At 36.1% G+C, this 20,854-nt stretch overlaps 1 protein-coding gene and 1 pseudogene across 1 annotated transcript; one reads left to right on the top strand and one right to left on the bottom strand.

Moving 5' to 3' along the window:
• The first annotated feature begins 8,616 nt into the window (after positions 1-8,616).
• Positions 8,617-11,011, top strand: LOC116130570 (receptor-like protein 52). The gene is made up of 4 exons (XM_031416288.1): positions 8,617-9,354; positions 9,720-9,910; positions 10,441-10,621; positions 10,787-11,011. Exons 1-4 carry the CDS (start codon positions 8,617-8,619, stop codon positions 11,009-11,011), a joined length of 1,335 nt encoding a protein of 444 aa, XP_031272148.1.
• A 1,976-nt stretch (positions 11,012-12,987) lies between these two features.
• Positions 12,988-19,381, bottom strand: LOC116130569 (annotated as a pseudogene).
• Positions 19,382-20,854: the final 1,473 nt, after the last annotated feature.

Raw genomic sequence — 20,854 nt, 5'->3', positions numbered from 1 at the left:
TAGAAGACCATGCCACTTAGGAATAGAATGTGCTCGTTCTACATATGTGCATTAGTTCCAGTGCCCAAGATTACGGCAGAAACCACCATCTATTTGAGTATCTCCCCAGCTAAGTTCCAATAGTACATTGACCTGATCTCACAGTATGTAAGAAACCCACACAACCAAGGAGAAATTTGAAATAAGAAAAATCTAATGCAATATTATAAAGAACATTACTCAGAGAAGAGAAGAAGCGAAGAACCGAACCAAACTGGACTTACCAAAGCTGCAACACGCATATCAAGACCAGCTCTTTCCATTGCTTAGTTAATTCTCCAACTACATCTTGTCCAACCTACAAGAGCCAGATGGACCACAAAAAATATCTAAGTTCAAATATATATTAGACACATTGAAAAGTTGATAAATTAATTAATACAGCCTAGCAATAGAAACTATATACTATCATATAGCTGATGAAATTGACTGATGCATTTCAGACCAGCAATATCAGGAATCATTGCCACAGATATTAGGAAAAATTGCCTACACCTACGAAACCTTAGCCTATTTCAAACATTCAGGGAATATGTATTAGAAATAAAACAAACAACCATGTAGTATTATTACCCACATACCCAAAAACCTCTCTCTGAAGTTAACCATTAATTGCATGGCTACTACATACATCATGTGAGGCCACTCATCTACTACTTTCATAGGGTCCAAAACTCCCCAGCACAAATAGAAGATTCACATAAACAAAAATAGTTATAGCATTGCAGTGGTGTGAGTTGCCAATGACTGACACATCCTATACACAGGATGACACTATAAGAGCAGTTTAGTAGCACTCTATAATGACATTGTGCTAAAATCATAGAGATGTGTGCATGCGTAGGCACATCATGATATTAATAAAACAGTAAATGCTCAAAATGAATCACCCTCATGATGCAGATAACTGCTTTCACTACAAAGCTGAATAGCCCATTATCATCAGAATGAAGAAGGACCTTGGAAGGGATTGAGAGGGATAAGAAAACAACCTATGCAAAAAAACTGGTTTATATGGCACATTGAAGAATTAAAACACTCTGCACCAATTTGGAAACACAAGGAAGGTGCCAGTTTTAGCAATGGGATTTCAAGACACTCCACATTGCCCTTGGAATTTGTTTCTAGATCATAATTTTAAGTAGACTGCATATTTCTTAAAAAAAAAAAAAAAAAAGGACTACTGCACAATTTTTCTACTTAAGTAATCTTATATATGAGGATCAAGAGATGGTTGGTAACCTAGAAAAATTCAGGATATACCATATATACAGTATCAACAATTTTGAAAAAAAATTATCAGTCAACAAATTCTACAAGAATATCCTTTAGTTCTGGCATTAATTAATCTACCAATTAACAAAAGCAAAAACAATATGAATAACTATGGGTAACAATCACAAGATCATTGTGATAACAGCGAAAGATGAGTTGAGATAATTAGAATTAACCACTAACCACACAAGGAGATAATAAAGCATAAAGCTATCCAGACAGTCCAACAAAACTTCACAAAACAATAACAGTTATCACTATTTCTATATAAAAGAATTCTTTAAAATTTGAAACTTAATTAGGATAAGAAGCAAGGCAAGAGGCGAGGACATTACTTGTAATAAAGATATCATGCAGATGTCTGATATAAAGAAAACAATGTAAGAGTCAAAGGCAATGGATTACCGCATCTTCTATAGAGAAGCCTTGGTCCATTTTTAAGATTCCCTGATGAAAATTGATGTTTGTCTAACTGGAAATGAGAAAGTAAACCCCAACTCTCTTGTCTCCAGGTGAAAACATGAAGTCCTTCACCCTCTGTAGCAACGAATTTCGAAGGGCTTCAGCAATATAGTCAAACAAATCCTGAAATCACCATTATTAAAGATTTCAGAGCATGAACCAACTAAGCTAGGTCAAATTTATTAGACTGGAGTGCTTAAAAAACACTCATCTGAATTCCCAGTCATCAAATGTGGAGGAATTGAAACTTCCTCAATTCTTGTTTAACAACACCGCTTCTTGCCCACACAACAGTACGTATGACAGGAAGTTGTGCCACCAAGGTCCAACGCATAGTACAACCCCTTCTCATCCTTTAAGATTAAGGTGGAAGTGTCGTGCATGTTAGACTAAATTTCATCAGCACAAAAGATCCAGAAAGTTAAAAGTACTACCACATCATGAAAATCAAACCACAGATAAGCAAATTTTTCTCCCATTCAAGGAACACCTATGGCTTCTCTTTTTCCAAAAATTCTTTTTATTTCACCTCCTATATTAGAAGATTCATTCACACAAAACGGCTACAATGATTTATAAGGGATCCCCCTATTCCTTGAAAACTGAATTCGCGTGCAAAGAGCAGTTCATCAAACCAATTGTCAAAACAGGTTCTTTATTCTCCATGATTAATCAGCTGAATATATATTCAACACAAGCAAGAGAAAAACATTTCTCATGCAAGGCACACTCATTACCATTCAATCAGACAAATGATAGCCATCTAAGGAACATCAGGTTGGGAAATTAAATTATAATAAAACTACTAAAAGAATGATAGCTTCATATCGGTAACCTGGAAATTAGAGCCATTTCCATAAAGAGAAATGAAAACTAGTCTTTACCAGGATAAATAACAGCCAATTGATATAAAAAAGGCTAAATTACAAGAGATAACGTCAAACATGGAAGTCAGAAATGGACTCATAAACTCTGTCCGACGATGATACAAAACAAATCAAGTTGCTCATCTGTCAATGTGACGTAACATTCCACTTTAATATTCTCTCAAAATTTGTAACTTGTTAAAACATAAATAAGTATTACATAAATGGCCCAAAAAAGATGATAATTGCAAGTAAATATTTCGGCTAGAGCTATATGGAAAAATTAACATATAAATAGAAAAGATTATGAATGAAGGACCAGACATAAGCTTAAAAGTCAAAAAGTAATGAAATTTAGATTGTAGATATCTACCAAAAGATTATAAAAATTCAATCCAAAAACAATAAAGGAATTTAAAAGACGGACAAGGTGGTATAGGAGAATAATGGAATAAGGAAAGAATAACAAATAAACACTAAGGAACTACAAAAGAGAGAAAGTTAGACAGCACAAAAAGCAAATGCTAGATTTGTATAATATGTCAACACCTCAGAAGCAAAATTCGCCAAATCCAATCAAACAAAAGTAAGCTTGAAATTGACAAGGAATATGCCTGTTCCAATGAAAATTTCATTTGAACCATTTAACTCAAGCGCTGTTTACATCAAACTTTGGAAGAACCACACATGTAAAGAAGGTTTCATTTGAAACGAAATCAGATACTTTTTCATGATAGAGTTGCAAAACATATAACAACCATTATTCTCCCAAATTAGAATTTTAACTAATATAAGAGTACATGCAGCAAATTCTAAAAATTAAGTTACGAATTGATTAGAAAGAAAAACACTTATTCTATACAGGTAAATGAAATAATCAATAACAAGAAGCAAATACAGGAACAGAGGGTAACAAAACGAAATTTAGAAGACATAGAGATTAAAAAACCATGAAGCCAAACCATAAAATAACATGTTATAAGGAAGACTAATTAAAGCCATACAAAAATAAGTCATAAATGTTAATCCCTCTTTGTTTTAAAATCTCTTATAAATACCAATAAAGTAAACAATCAACTAAAATACCCAACAAAATAAAAAAATAAAAAAAAATTTATTTGAGAAATCCAAACCATTTCGGAAAATTTTGTTTTATGTTTTTTATTTGTTGGCGGTAACCGTTAAAGTGAGAAGATTAACTAAAAACGATATATTACCAATAACTAAAAAGCCGAAATAAATAATACTTGAAAAAAAAAAATACGAACTATCATTGAAAAAAAAAAAAAAAAAAAAAAAAAAAATGAGCGTGTTTGGGTGTGGTACCACCCAGTGGGAAGATGTCGAGCGTAGCTGATAAGCATCTTGAGCTTACTACCACCCTCCGAGCAAGGCAGCGTGCATCTCAACGGTCATCGCATCACCACTGTCTGAGCTTCCAATTGGTTGGCGCCCACATTTCTCCTCCATATCTTTCAATATAGCCATGGCCTTGGCCCACCTCCCCGAACACTTCATCCTATGCCGCACCACCAGCACCGCCGCCGCACACACAGCTGCCGCACATATGACCGTCGCCCCAACCGCCACTTTCCCCATGACTACTCACAGAAATACAAAAAAACTAAAGAAATTTGACTTCTTCGGCTCTTTGCTCCCACCTAGACTCAAAGTGATCGACTTTGATTAAATTTAAAGATTGTTTTTGTTACAAACTTAGAGAAAACCCTAGATCGAGCTGAAAATTGGAGCTAAAACATAGAAGAGAATTTAACAAAATACTTTTAAAAATAATAATAGTAAATAAAATTTCTGTAGTTTGGTTTTTGTCTCGTTTTATGTAAGAGAGAGAGACATTTATTAGTTGCAACTGATCAAATAAATCTTCTTGGATTTATATTAAAAAAAAAAAAAAAATGTAATGTTCAGTTGTTCACAAAAGGGTCACTATCTTAGTTAAATTACGATAATGACCTGTCACGTGTCAAATATTTTATCTTATTATTATATTATGAGTAAACAACATTTTCCCACCCAAGGTTTGGTGAACTTTCTGTGCCCACCCCTGGTTTCATAAATTACAGATTCTCACCCTTAAATTAACATATAACTGTTTAATCTAACAGGGTACGATGGTCATTTCAAAGATGAAAATTTTAAAATAACCCTTCACTTCTCTAATTCATCCCATCGACGATTTCAGGTCATTTAGACCTGTTTTCGGCATAATCGACCCCTCATGACACCACTATTACAATTCCCTCAACCCCCACATCAAAACCTCTAACCTCCTCGCCTGATTGAACCCCCCAATCGTCGGTCGTCGCTTTTAGTGTCAATCGACATTTCATCCAACTTCCGACAAGTCTCAACACCGAAAACCACTCTCAAGACCACCAATAGCATTGTCGACCTCCCCCCACCAAAACCCCCAACATTTCTGATTGCAATTGCCCACCGATGGCCATCACCTCTCCCTTAGGTTTTTGCATTTTTTAACCCCTTTCCAGCCAAATTCCGACACCTCACCGAGGTGTATTCAGGTGAAAAAGTTAGCGGTTTTAGTGAGGAGGATAAGGGGATGCTGATGGTGATAGTGATGTCGGGGAGATCCAATGGTACCGGAATTAGGTCCGATTTTTGGCTTGGTCGGGATCCTCTGGGGGTTATTTGAGAGAAATTTGAGATGTAGAGATTATTTTGAGAAAAAGTAAAGACATTAATTTAAGGGTGAGAATTATAATTTATGAAACCAGGGGTGGAAACTGAAGATTCGCCAAACCTTGGGTGAGATAATGTCGTTTACTCTTATATTATTTACCTACGGACGTGATTTTTTGTGCTTTTTTTGTTTGTTGGTCTTTATGGAAGACACTGCAAGAATTTTGTTTGTTGGCATAACACGTATGTTATTGGAACATTCAAAGGGCTTTGAAGGATGACGAAGATGCCTGAAATTTTATTTACATATTATTATTATAGATATACCTAACTCTTTAATCTTGATTAATTAATAATTTCTTTTTTTGATGCTAGTTTGGACTATTTTTGATCATATGATATGTATTTAATTGTTTTAGGTAAATTTTCCAGTGGGTTTACTTAAGTACAATTATAGCATAATACAAGGAAGGGCAAAGGCAGTTGTCCAATTAGTCAAATAGATAAATACACAGGTTTAGAAATGAAGATAATACCTTTTATTGGACTTTTGACTTTGTGTTGTAAGAGTCAATTCAATATTAGATGTAATTCGGAAATTTGGATTAGACAAAGTCTATGAAATTGAGGAGGCAAAGTTCCTCTTGAAAGCTTAAAGAGATAAGTTAGTATTAATTATTTAATCATATAAATAATGAGGGAAACATTTCTTCTGAAATTAAACTTACAACAAACCTATCCAATGCCTACTCATATCCGACTCGGCAACTACTTTTCAATTTATTTCAAAGCCAAGTTGGTCATCAGTGGGTACTACTCACCAAATTCTCTTTGTCAACGTTAATCAAATTGATTTAAATTTTAGAAACAATTACGACAATCTATGGCTCCCCCTGAATTAACTGCAGGCTTTGCATGCTTATGTGTCCCTCTTCCCTCCTCCTCACCGCATGCTTAGCGGTGCTTGTACATATTTGACCCTTTCACTAATTTTTTGGCTGGGTAAAAAACATGTTCCCACCCCAGGTTTAGTGAAATGGCAAATTCTCACCCATGTTTTCATAAATCCTAGATTATCGTCCTTAAAGTAAAACTGTTAGTGATTGTTGGATTCTGACATAGATGTAAAGGGTGTCATTTCCAAACTGCTCTCCCATCTTCTTTTTCTTCATCTCTCCTCCTTCGCTATTACCAAAGTCACTCTTCTTCTTCATTGTCGTTAACATTTTGGCTCCCTCCTAGCTAGTTTTTTTCACTAATCACGGCAAGAACTCTTCCCCAACTTTGATTGCACCTTTTCCAACCCCATCTAACCGGATTCCACTGTTTTGCCACACCCACTCCATCATTGCGCAGTTGCCAATCTCAGGCCAAATCAGCTTGATTCTGGCATCATTGGTACCCCCGACCCCACCATCTTCAAGCCTTTAATGCCCCCAACAAAACCCCCAACCTTCTCAACCTTTTGAACCCACCGTCATTGGGCGCTGCCCTTAAGTTTGGTCATGTGAACATTCCCCTTTTTCGATTAATTCCTTCATCAGAAACCTTCCCTAAGACCACCATTCTGTTCACCAGCCAACCCCTACCAAAACCTCCATCATCCTCGACCACGGTAGCTCCCGTTCGCCGACCACCACCTCCACTTAGGGTTTCACGATTTTGTCGATTTATGTGTAAAATTGGAGATTGATTTGTCGTTAATTGGTGTTGGTGTTGATTGATTTTGAAAGTGTGTTGATTGTTTGATTGATTTGCTGTGATTTTGAGTTGTAATTGGTTTTTCCGGCCACCATCACAACTCTTTTCCCCCAACCCTCCATTGTCCATCAGTTGTTTGTTAAATTGCCCAAACAAAACCCCCCTTAGTCTTCGCCCAAACGCACGGGCGCTCTCCTAACTAGGGCTGCAAACGAACCGAACAGTTCGCGAACGTTCATTGTTCGTTCGATTACTGTTCGATAATGTTCGCGAACATTTGTTCGCGAACAGTTCGATATTCGTTCGATAATATGTTCGATCGAGTTCGAACAGGGGTTGTTCGTTCGATTATGTTCGCGAACATTATACGTTCGACTAATCCATCTGTTCGCGAACAATTGTTCGATTGTTCGTTCGTTTATGTTCGAAAAATATGTTATGCATTATTATAATTAAAAAAAAAATTCATTTTTATATTATGTTTGATTTAGTTTGGATGAATTTTTTTTAATCAATAATAAAATATTATGATACTTTTGTTTTTCTTATATATATAATATGGNATGGCTGCTGCTGTACCGATGTGAAATATGATGATCGTACGATTTAATTTTGTGATAATATTATCTGTCATGTTGTATTATATTGATCATGCGACTACATTTGATCCGTGATTCAATTTGAAATTTGTGGCTGTTATATGATCTTGACTATATTAAGTTTTCAAAATTCTTAAGTCTTGATAAGGGTAGGATATCGTTAACATTCTGAAGTCTTGATAGGGGTAGGATATTCCTTAGAATTCTTAAGTCCTGTCGGGGGTAAGCAAATGATTGAGAGACAGGTTTTGCTCAACCGTAGTCGATTATTATAAAATTTAGTTTAAGTCTTTCATGCTAGGTGCTCATTTTATTCTTTGTATAGCGTATTATTAAAAACATGAAAAACTCAAGAGTCAAAAGCTATATATATATATATTTGTGTGTGTTAAATTACTTCCAAGAACAACTTAACATGTTATCTCAAACTTTTTATACCCAATCCATATCTTCTAAATATAAGAGGGTTTCTAAAATACTCCTAAAAATTAACATTTGATTAATAATTTTAGAAAACCTAAGAAACTAACCCTTTATTTGTTTTAATATTTTGCAAGATGATAAAATCAGAAAATTAGAATAAATATTGACGTTTTCTATTTTAATGAAGGTTTTCATATAATATACCTGAAATATGTGTATCAAAATTCTTACGTCTTGACAGGGTAAGAAAATGGTAGGTGGACGAATTTTGCTCAAATCTTTTTTCACACTCTCAACAAAACCGTGTTTCACACTCTCAACAAAACCGTGTTTCACACTCTGAAGACTGAACAACATGAAAAAGCCTTTGCTTTCAGTCTTTTAGAGCGTCTTGCAAGGCGTCTAAAGAACAAATTGACCTCATATTATTGCATCACCACTGTATTATCAATGCCAAAACAACATACGCCCCTCAACACAAAATGTCAAAGTTTACCACGATTTCACTAACAATCCTACTCTGCAACCTTCTCTTCCTCTTCCATGGCCATGCAAACTCCCAACTGTATAATGAAGAACATGCAGTGCTCATGAAACTAAAGCAACATTGGAAAAATCCACCACCCATCACTCACTGGACCCCATCCAACACCAATCACTGCTCCTGGCCTGAAATCACCTGCACTCGCAATTCCATCACCCGACTTTACCTCAACAACACCAGCATCTCCCAAACAGTCCCATCCTTCATTTGTGACCTTAAAAATCTAACCCTGCTGGACCTGAATTACAACGATATTTCGGGAGAATTTCCAAGAGTTCTCTACAGCTGTTCTAAGCTTGAGTATCTAGACCTCTCTAAGAACTACTTTGTTGGTCCCATACCTGATGATATTGACAGCTTGTCTCAGCTCCGTCACCTCAGTCTAGGCTCCAATAACTTTTCACTCGACATTCCTGCAAGTGTTGGGAACTTAACGGAGCTTCGGGTGCTTCAGCTTTATCGGAATCAGTTCAATGGTTCTTTCCCACCTGAAATTGGCAGTCTGCACAACCTTGAAATATTAGAATTGGCATATAATACAAAATTTGTGCCATCAAAGTTGCCTTCAAATTTCTCGCAACTGAGAAACCTGAAGACTTTGTGGATGACTGAATCAAATTTGATTGGTGAAATTCCTGAATCTATTGGCAATATGACTGCTCTTGAGTGGCTTGATATATCACAAAATCGTTTGAGCGGGAAAATTCCCAGCGGTGTTTTCATGCTGAAGAATTTAAGAATTTTATATCTTTACAGAAACATGTTGTCGGGGCAGATTCCACAGGTTGTTCAGTCATTGAACCTTGACTACCATTGATCTCCAGAGACAATTTGACTGGGACAATACCAACTGATTTGGGAAGCTTGAAATTTGTCAGGCTTGATTTTGATGTTCAATCAATTATTGGAGAAATTCCAGAAAGCATTGGGCGGATTCCAACTTTGAAAGATGTCAGATTGTTTAAAAAACAATTTATCAGGTGCTCTTCCTCTAGACTTTGGTCGATATTCAGCCCTGAAGATTTCGGGGTTCATCCAATAACATTTCAGAAAGCTGCCTGAACACTTGTGTGCTGGTTAAGTTGGTCGGACTAGTAGCTTTGATACAATCTAGTGGAAATTACCTGAATCTCTTGGGAATTGTAACAGTTTGTTAATGATTCATTTACACAATGGTTTTACTGGGAAAATTCCTGTGGGTTATGGACGGCATCAAATTTATCGCATGTGCAGATAGGTGATAATAAGTTTACAGGTGAGCTTCCTGATAAAATGTCAAGGAACTCTCCCTTCTTGAGATCAGCACATATGTTTTCTGGTAAAATTCCGGCTGGAGTGAGGTCTTGGACGATCTGCAAAATTTAATGCCAGTCAACCTTTTTAGCGGCACAGTTCCAAGAGAATTAACTGCTCTTCCTGCTATAACTATTCTTTGGCTCGATCATATCAACTCTCTGGCACCCTTCCATCAGATGTGATCTCTGGAAGAGCTTACTACTTTAAACCTTGGTGGAAATCAGCTCTCTGGAGAAATTCCAGAGGAAATCGTTCTTTACCTGCCTTAATTGTTGGACTTGTCAGAAAACCAATTTTCTGGACAAATCCCACGTCAACTTGGTCTCTTGAGGCTCACCTCCCTCAACCTCTCTCCAACACTCATTGGAGAAATCCCAATGGTTTGAAGTGTTGCTATGCCGTAGCTTCTTGAACAATCCTGGTCTCTGCGCAGGACTCATTCATAAACCTCAAAATCTGCAGTTTTTCCACCCCAAAAATCAAGAAAATTTTTATCCAAAGAATTCGCGTCGATACTAAGTGCAGTCGTTGCCGTCTTTTTGTTGGCCTTGGTCTTGTTATCCTTCATGTTTAGAGCTTACGGCAAGAGAGAAAATCGACTGAATACTACATCGGATATGAAGATGACTAAATTCCAGGATTTGAATTTCACAGAAAATGATATTCTGACTAAAGTGAAGAAGAAAACTGATTGGAAGTGGTGGTTCTGGAGAAGTGTACCGTGTTCCTGTAATAGTTCGGGTGATGTTGTTGCCGTGAAAAATTTGTAATAACCAAAAGTTAGATCAAAAACAGGAGAAACAATTTTTAGCAGAGTTGAGATACTAAGTAATATTAAGCATTCGAACATAGTAAAACTGCTTTGCTTCATTTGCAATGAGAATTTAAAATTTCTGGTGTATGGTATCTGGAAATCATAGCCTGGATCTTTGGCTACATCAAAGAATCAGTCATCAATTCCTTCTGCTCTGCCTCAGTGCATCATCCTTCCTGGACTGCCCAAGGATACAGATTGCAGTGGGGGCGCCCAGGACTTGCTACATGCATCATTACTGCTCCCCGCCCATCGTCCTCGAGATGTGAAATCAAGCAATATCCTGCTGGATTCGGAGTTCAATTCAAAAATAGAGATTTGGTCTAGCTAAGACCTTGATGAAGGACGGAGAACTTGCCACAATGTCATCTGTGGCTGGCTCATGTGGTTCATTGCTCCAGGTGCTGATATGTCTTTCAAATATTGGAGCTACTCGTTTGTAGATAAAGTGAAATTTCATCCTTTACATTAAGCAAAAATTCCAGTTGATCATTTTAACTATTACTTTTTGTGTTTCTAACATGTAGAGTATGCTATACAACGAAAGTGAACGAGAAGACAGACATTTATAGCTTCGGTCATCCTTTTGGAACTGACAACAGGAAGAAAATCTAATGGTGATGAGAACGTGCCTCCCAATTGGGCGTGGCGTTACCTTCAAGAAGGTAATCCTATAATTGACGCTTTGGATGAGGCGATGAGGAAACATTGCACTTGGATGAAATGAGTCGAGTATTTAAACTTGGCATCCATTGTACAAGCACGCAACCTTCTGATAGGCCCAACATGAGGACTGTTTGCAAGTCTTACTCAACTGTCTTCTTATTCCAGAAAGAAGAATGCAGCAAGTAAACCGATACGTTTCCAGTCCTTACACATTCAGAACAGGAGACGATGTCAAAATGTGATGATGCTGTTGTGAATCTAATGTGATTTTAATGGCTTGATTTTCTGAATAATGAGTTGTGTCAGTTTGTTTCCATTAGTTAAAGATGTATTCATAAGCTTAGTTACTATTTGTATAATGTCAAGGTCAAGGGTATTTACACCCTATGGTGGCTTTGGTTTCGCAGTCATATAAGATTACTCCGGTAATCTCCGTTTAATTTTGGTTTGCAGTGATATAGATTACTTTGGAATCTTCGTTTATTTTCAAGATTCTCTTGTTTGGTTTTCAAGTAATAAATATTACAGTAATCTTTTGTTGTAAATGTATTTACTGTTGGTAATATAGGGTAATCAGATTATCTTGCTAGGGGGTTATTAAAAATTATCTAAGTAATCTTATTTTTATCATATTTTGCCCCTAATTAATATCATCTCAGACACATTGTTTTCAATGTCTACCCAATAACCACTACCAAAACCCTTACATTTGAGAATTTAGTTAAAACACCCCCTACAAAAAGTTTAAAAGTTAACAAAATATCTCCAACCACCCAAGACCACCATCGATCTGGCTATTTCCAACCTTCATCTGGCCGAAAATAGCCAGATCACGACCACATCTTTGGCGGTGAAACAGCCTTACCAGTGCACGACCAGCTAAATCCAACTGATTGTGCCCATTCCGACGACTGTCAGCAACATCGGTGATGGTGGCTGGTTGACGACAATGGCTTGGGGTAGGTGGGGGTGATTTTGCTACAAATTAAAGTTTTGTATTCACTCATTACCTCCAACTAAACATATCATATAACATAATCATCAATTTATTCCAACCTAACCAAATACGTTTCTCTACATTCTCAATAATCTTCAAGATTATCTATTTTTCCATTAATATAACATTCCCATAATACAACATTCACTTAACCAACACACTACTAAAGCCAAGGATTTTCATTTTAGAGGCTTCTCAACCTTTCCGACACAGTAAGAATTAAGAAATGAATATTTAATGACTTCGGTAAGCATCCGAGTGATAATTTAACGTTCTTAGTTGAGTATTCATACTTCAACCCTCCGCAATACCCAAACAGAAGTTAAAGAGTTTGAAACGATGGATGAAAACTACGTCAGTGATGTAATCTTTTCATGCTCAGCTCAGCTAGAATTAGGACCTCAAAGTTGTAATCACAGCGCTAGCCATAACCTTGATGAACGTACCCTAGTTTGTGAGAAAGGAATTCGGCCAGATGGGTTCCTCATAATCAGTAGGCACAAATGACCAGCAAAAAAGAGTCAGTTCAGACTGTAACATCCACAATCCTCAAATAATTTTATTACCCTGAAAGGAGAACAAAGAGTTTTGTTGCATGCCGCGAAGCCCTTGCCCCAAAAGGAAATAGAAAGAAAAATCATTCTTTAGATTGCACAAAAGTCGAAACAAGCTGCAACTGCCAAAAGTATCCTGTTCAAAGAGAGAATTTCCGCCAAAAGTAACAACTCAAAAAGAAGAGTTTACATCTCCCATTTATCTTTAATTGGGGAGAAATCATTATACACTTGTGTACCAACATAGTTCCCAGCCTTTGGAGAGAAAAAAAAAAAAAAAAAAAAAAAAAAGGGGGGGGAATAAAGCAGAAGACAGGCCACAGCCTGAAGCTAGCAGCCACGACTGGGTACCCTGATTGCACATTCGATCCATTATTATACACGCCATATGACCATAAATTAGGGTGTCTAGCGTGATGGGTTGTAAAAAAGCTCAAATAAAGCGCAGAGAGAAAATAACTGCAAATGTACAAGTTAAATTGTTGAAAATCCTCATCACCACCAAGGTATTGGGAGTGAGAGGCTGCAAGGAGTGCAGCTCCGATGCCAGAAACCGTCATTTGAGTGCCAATGTTGATGTTCTCAGAGACTTCCTCTCCCAGCATCTCCTTGACCGTGCTCTTCATGCAAGCACTGAATTTCGTGTAGTGCTCATACAACCCGCCATCTAAAGCTATTACTGACTTCTGCTTTTCCCATCTTTCACTGTGTCTCTGCCTAATTTCTTCAGGATACCAACAATGCCTGCGGCAGATAAACGGGCACCGCGAGTTGCAACAATGTCACAGAGGGCCACAATAACTTTTCCTTTTCAGGGAGGTATTGGGTATCTGACACATGAAGAAAACAAAAAGTAACTATAAGACAACCCATATTTTTTCTACTAATATGATTAAGTTCTAATGGTGATCACTGTGCTCTTGGTTATCTTGTTTGAAGCAATATTTTCTTACATAAAATAAAACAATAAAAATAGATATGGGAAGCTTTCACTTGAAACCGAGAGTTTTTAAGTTCTTGGCTTATTATCTGATCCAAACAAAAAAGTTTTCCAGAGAAGAGAAATATAAAAAATAACCAATAGGCTAGAAAATAATTTTCCTGGGCTTTCGTCCAACATATTGACAGGTATAAACCTCAATATATCCTTTAATTTTTTCCCAACCACTCTCAAATCTGAAGATGTATCATGATGCATTGCAGACATGTCTGAGTCCTGCATGTTCCATATAAAAATGTAACAGCTACAGAAGCACACATATAAATGACAAATCAATGGTGTATACTATTTCTAACAGGAAAAAATTAATTCTACAATGCATATACCTGAATAAAAGACGCTAAAGATCACGCATTCCTACCACATGATTAAGCATGTAGCTGAAAATACATTCATTAACAGCCACAAATTGAGTATAAATGCAACATTATAATACATTGTAACCTATTTAATTCTAAGAATAATATGTTAATCTAGAATATTCTGAATGCCAAGAGCCATAGAACAAGTTTGTTGTGCAGTTAGAGGTTACATATCAATGTAGTGATGTTTTCTTATATGATTGCAGTGGACTTTTCTTCATAAATTAACAACTTATTATGAAAATGAAAGACAAGTTTTGACTGTTAAGTAACCATTAATTCTAAAAAATTAAGCTTCTAAGAAATGACAACATTAGTATCTAAGCCTGATCAAGTTATTCCATACCAGAACTGAATTAATTATTGACTCATCATGCAGATGCTAACAGCACAAACACAAGTAATCCAATAGAGGAAATACATGACCAAAAGAAGGTATATAAATTTGAATAGAAAGAGATATGATAGCAGATAACCCACAAACAAATGGCACACCTCAATATGAATGGAATTTTCAGTTTTGGTGGACAGTATCACCAAAAAAAGCAGCTTCTCAGCCATCTGGCACAAAACTACTCGCGCACAATTTCTCCCAAATACATCCAGAGATCACTTTTTCAAAAACTGCAAGTAACAGTCATGATGTTATGGCCCATTCCCCTATATATGCATGATAATCTCAAACCAGAAAAGGAAAGAAAATATAGCTACCTGTTCTCCAGGGTTCAAGCTTTCGACATCCAATGCTTGATCATATTCTGTTAGCGGAAGGTGCCGATGACCGGAAGTTACCCCACTCCATGTTGATAACCTATAGTAATCAACATTCTTTAGAAACAGAACATAGTCACCATGAAATGATGATATTAGTTCAAAACACATGAAATGTACAACAAACATTTGAGAAGTCTAACCTTTCCCCTGATTTAGGTAGAAGACCAGCCACTTAGGAATAGCATGTGCTCGTTCTACATATGCTGCATTTTCAGTGCCCAAGATTACGGCAGAAACCACATCCTGATTTGAGTATCTACCCAGCTAATGTTCCAATAGTATCATTGACCTGCTCTCACAGTATTTAAGAAACCCACACAACCAAGGAGACATTTGAAATAAGAAAAAATCTAAATGCAATATTAAAAGAACATTACTCAGAGAAGAGAAGAAGCGAAGAACCGAACCAAACTGGACTTACCAAAGCTGCAACACGCATATCAAGACCAGCTCTTTCCATTGCTTAGTTAATTCTCCAACTACCAGCTTGTCCAACCTACAAGAGCCAAGATGGACACAAAAATATCTAAGTTCAAATATATATTAGACACATTGAAAGTTGATAAATTAATTACAGCCAAGCAATAGAAACTATATCTATCATATCAGGCTGAAATTGACTGATGCATTTCAGACCAGCAATATCGGATTTCATTGCCACAGATATTATGAAAATTGCCTACCTACACGAAACCTTAGCATATTTCAAACATTCAGGGAATAGTATTAGAAATAAAACAAACAACCATGTAGTCTTATTACCCACATACCCAAAACCCTCTCTGAAGTTAACACTTAATTGCATGGCTACTACATACATTTCCATGTGAGGCCCCATCTACTACTTTCATGAGGGTCCAAAACTCCACCAGCACAAATAGAGATTCCAATAAACAAAAATAGTTATAGCAATTGCAGTGGTGTGAGTTGCCAATGACTGACACATCTATACACAGGATGACACTTATAAGCCAGTTCTAGAGCACTCATAATGACATTGTGCTAAAATCATAGAGATGTGTGCATGCGTAGGCACATCATGATAATTAATAAAACATAATGCTCCAAAATGAATCACCCTCATGATCAGATAACTGCTTCACTACAAAGCTGAATAGCCCTTATCATCAGAATGAAGAAGTTGACCTTGAGAAGGGATTGAGAGGGCATAAGAAAACATACTATGCAAAAACATGGTTTATGGCACATTGGAAGAATTAAAACACTCTGCACCATTTGGAACACAAGGAAGGTGCCAGTTATAGCAATGGGAGTTTCAAAGCACTCCAATTGCCCTTGGAATTATGTTTCTAGATCATAATTTTAAGTAGACTGCATATATTTCTTAAAAAAAAAAAAAAAAAAGGACTACTGCACAATTTTTTCTACTTAAGTAACTCTTATATATGAGGATCAAGAATGGTTGGTACCTAGAAAAATTCAGGATATACCTATAATACAGTACAACATTTTGAAAATAAAATTATCAGTCAACCAAATTCTCACAAGAATATCCTTTAGTTCTGGCATTAATTAATCTACACAATAACAAAAGCCAAAACAATATGAATAACTATGGGTAACAATCACAAGATCATTGTGAATAACAGCGAAAGATGAGTTAGAGATAATTAGAATTAACCATAACCACACAGGGAGATAATAAGACTAAAGCATACCATGTACCAACCAAAACTTCACAAAACAATACCAGTTATCAACTATTTCATTATAAAAAATTCTTAAAATTTGAAACTTAATAGGATATGCAAGGCAAGAGGCGAGGAACATTACTGTAACTAAAGAATCATGCATGATTCATGATATAAGAAATACAATGTAAGAGTCAAAGGCAAATAGGATTTACCGCATCTTCTATAGAGAAGCCCTTGGTCCATTTTATAAGATTCCCTGATGAAATTGATGTTTGTCTAACTGGAAATGAAAAGTAACACCCCAACTCTCTTGTCTCCCAGGTGAAACATGAAGTCCTTCACCCTCTGTAGCAACGAATTTCGCAAGGGCTTCAGCAATATAGTCAAACAAACCCTGAAATCACCATTATTAAAGATTTCAGACATGAACCAACTAAGCTAGGTCAAATTTTATTAGACTGGAGTGCTAAAAACCACTCACATCTGAATTCCCAGTCATCAATGTGGAGGAATTGAAACTTCCTCAAATTCTTTTTTAACAACGGGCCTTCTTGCCCACCCAACATTACACGTATGACACGGAAGTTGTGCCACCAAGGTCCAACGCATAGTACAACCCCTTCCTCCTTTAAGATTAAGGTGTAAGTGTCGTGCATGTTACTAAATTCATCAGCACAAAAGATCAGAAAAGTTAAAGTACTACCACATCATGAAAATCAACCACAGATAAGCAAATTTTTTCTCCCATCAAGGAACCCCTATGGCTTCTCTTTTTCAAAAATTCCATTTTTATTTCACCTCTTCTATACTAGAAATACTTCATCCACAAAACGCACAATGATTTATAAGGGATCCCCCTATTCCTTGACAACTGAATTCCGCTGCAAAGAGCAGTTATCAACCAATTGCTCAAAACAGGTTTCTTTATTCTCCATGATTAATCAGCTGAATTATTCAACACAAGCAGAGAAAAACATTTCTCATGCAGGCACTCCATTCATCCATTCATCAGACAAATGATAGCCATCTAAGGAAATCAGGTTGAAATTAAATTATAATAAAAATACTAAAAGAATGATAGCTTCAATATCGGTAACCTGGAATTAGAGCCATTCCATAAAGAAATGACAAACTAGTCTTTACCAGGATAAATAACAGCCAATTGATATAAAAAGGCTAAATTACAAGAGAAACGTCAAACATGGAAGTCAGAATTGGACTTCATAAACTCTGTCCGACTGATATACAAACAAATCAAGTTTGCTCATCTGTCAATGTGAAGTAACATTCCACTTTAATATTCTCTCAAAATTTGTAACTTTGTTAAAACATAATAAGTATTACTAAATGGCCAAAAAAAGATGAATAATTGCAAGTAAATATTTCGTGCTAGAGCTATATGGAAAAATTAACAATATAATGAAAGATTATGAATGAAGGACCAGACATAGCTTAAAATGTCAAAAAGTAATGAAAATTTAGATTGTAGATATCTACCAAAGATGTTAAAAATTTCAATCCAAAAACAATAAGGAATTTAAAAGAAGGACAGGTGGTTGAGAGTATGGATAAAGGAAATAATACAAATAACACTAAGAACTACAAAAGAGAGAAAGTTAGACAGCACAAAAAGCAAAATGCTAGATTTAGTAAATATGTCAACACATCAGAAGCAAAATTCGCCAAATTCCAATCAAACAAAAAGTAAAGCTTGAAATTGACAAGGAATAGCCTGTCCAATGAAAATTTCATTTGAACCATTTACTCAAGCTGTTTCATCAAACTTTGGAAGAACCACCATGTAAAGAAGGTTTCATTTGAACGAAATCAGATACTTTTCATGATAGAGTTGCAAAACAAATAACAACCATTATTTCTCCCAAATTAGAATCTTTAACTAATATAAGATACATGCACAATTCTAAAAATTTAAGTTACATTGATTAGACAAGAAATCACTTATTCTATACGTAAATGAAATAATCATACAGAAGCAAATACAGGCAACAGAGGGTACAAAACGAAATTTAGAAGACTAGAGATTAAAAAACCATGAAGCCAACCATAAAAATAACATGATTATAGGAAGACTAATTAACACAAAAATAAGTCCATAAATGTTTAATTACCCTTCTTAGTCTTTAAAAAAATTCTCTATAAATACCAATAAAGTAAACAATCCTAAAATACCCAAAAAAATAAAAAAAAAAAAAATTTATTTGAGAAATCCAACCATTTCGGAAAATTTTGTTTTATGTTTTTTATTTGTTGGCGGTAACCGTAAAGTGAGAAGATTATAACTAAATAAACGATAAATTACCAATAATAAAATGCCGAAATAATAATACTTGAAAAAAAAAAATACGAACTATCATTGAAAAAAAAAAAAAAAAAAAAAAAAAATTGAGCGGTGGGGTGTGGTACCCACCCAGTGGGAAGATTGTCGACGTAGCTGATAGCATCTTGAGCTTACTACCACCCTCCGATGCAAGGCCAGCGGCATCTCAACGGTCATCGCTCAGCCACCTGTCTGAGCTTCCCAATTGGGTCCCACATTTCTCCTCCATATCTTTCAATATAGCCATGCCTTGGCCCACCTCCCGAACACTTCATCCTATGCCGCACCACCAGCACCGCCGCCGCACACCATCTGCCGCCCATATGACCGTCGCCCCAACCGCCACTTTCCCCATGACTACTCACAGAATACAAAAAACTAAAGAAATTTGACTTCTTCGGCTCTTTGCTCCCACCTAGACTCAAAGTGATCGACTTTGATTAAATTTAAAGATTGTTTTTGTTACAAACTTAGAGAAAACCCTAGATCGAGCTGAAAATGGAGCTAAAACTAGAAGAGAGTTTAACAAAATACTTTTAAAAATAATAATAGTAAATAAAATTTCTGTAGTTTGGTTTTTGTCTCGTTTTATGTAAGAGAGAGAGACATTATTAGTTGCAATGATCAAATAAATCTTCTTGGATTTTATTAAAAAAAAAAAAATGTAATGTTCAGTTGTTCACAAAAGGTCACTATCTTAGTTAATTACGATAATGACCTGTCACGGTCAAATATTTAATCTTATTATTATATGAGTAAACAACATTTTCCCCACCCAGGTTTGGTGAACTTTCTGTGCCCACCCCTGGTTTCATAAATTACAGATTCTCACCCTTAAATTAACATATAACTGTTTAATCTAACAGGTACGATGGTCATTTCAAAGATGAATTTAAAATAACCCTTCACTTCTCTAATTCATCCCATCGACGATTTCAGGTCATTTAGCCCTGTTTCGGCATAATCCCCTCATGACACCACTATACATTCCCTCAACCCCCACATCAAAACCTCTAACCTCCTCGCTGATTGAACCCCACTCGTCGTCGTCGCTTTTAGTGTCAATCGACATTTCATCCAACTTCCGACAAGTCTCAACACCGAAAACCACTCTCAAGACCACCAATAGCATTGTCGACCTCCCCCACCAAAACCCCAACATTTCTGATTGCAATTGCCCACCGATGGCCATCACCTCTCCCTTAGGTTTTTGCATTTTTAAACCCCTTTCCAGCCAATTCCGACACCTCACCGAGGTGTATTCAGGTGAAAAAGTTAGCGGTTTTAGTGAGGAGGATAAGGGATGCTGATGGTGATAGTGATGTCGGGGAATCCAATGTACCGAATTAGGTCCGATTTTTGGCTTGGTCGGGATCCTCTGGTTATTTGAGAGAAATTGAGATGTAGAGATTTTTTGAGAAAAAGTAAAGACATTATTTAAGGGTGAGATTATAATTTATGAAACCAGGGTGGAAACTGAAGATTCGCCAAACCTTGGGTGAGATAATGCGTTTACTCTTATATTATTTACCTACACGACGTGATTTTTTGTGCTTTTTTTGTTTGTTGGTCTTTATGGAAGACACTGCAAGAATTTTGTTTGTTGGCATAACACGTGTGTTATTGGAACATTCAATGGGCTTTGAAGGATGGCGAAGATGCCTGAAATTTTATTTAAATTTTATTATACCTAACTCTTTAATCTTGATTAATTAATAATTTCTGTTTTTGATTCTAGTTTGGACTATTTTGATCATATGATATGTATTTAATTGTTTTAGGTAAATTTCCAGTGGGTTAACTTATAATTATTATTATAGCATAATAC

Source organism: Pistacia vera, unplaced genomic scaffold (genome assembly GCF_008641045.1).
Source record: "Pistacia vera cultivar Batoury unplaced genomic scaffold, PisVer_v2 Contig223, whole genome shotgun sequence".
Lineage (NCBI taxonomy): Eukaryota > Viridiplantae > Streptophyta > Magnoliopsida > Sapindales > Anacardiaceae > Pistacia > Pistacia vera.
Note: the sequence above shows the minus strand (reverse complement) of the source record. Positions and strands in the feature narration are given on the sequence as shown.

Coding starts and splice junctions, on each gene's coding strand:
- LOC116130570 (XM_031416288.1), top strand. CDS start 8,617: ATGAAACTAAAGCAACATTGGAAAAATCCACCACCCATCACTCACTGG. Junction 9,355..9,719: donor TGTCGGGGCAGATTCCACAG/GTTGTTCAGTCA, acceptor GAATTGTAACAG/TTTGTTAATGATTCATTTAC. Junction 10,622..10,786: donor GTTCGGGTGATGTTGTTGCC/GTGAAAAATTTG, acceptor TGGAAATCATAG/CCTGGATCTTTGGCTACATC.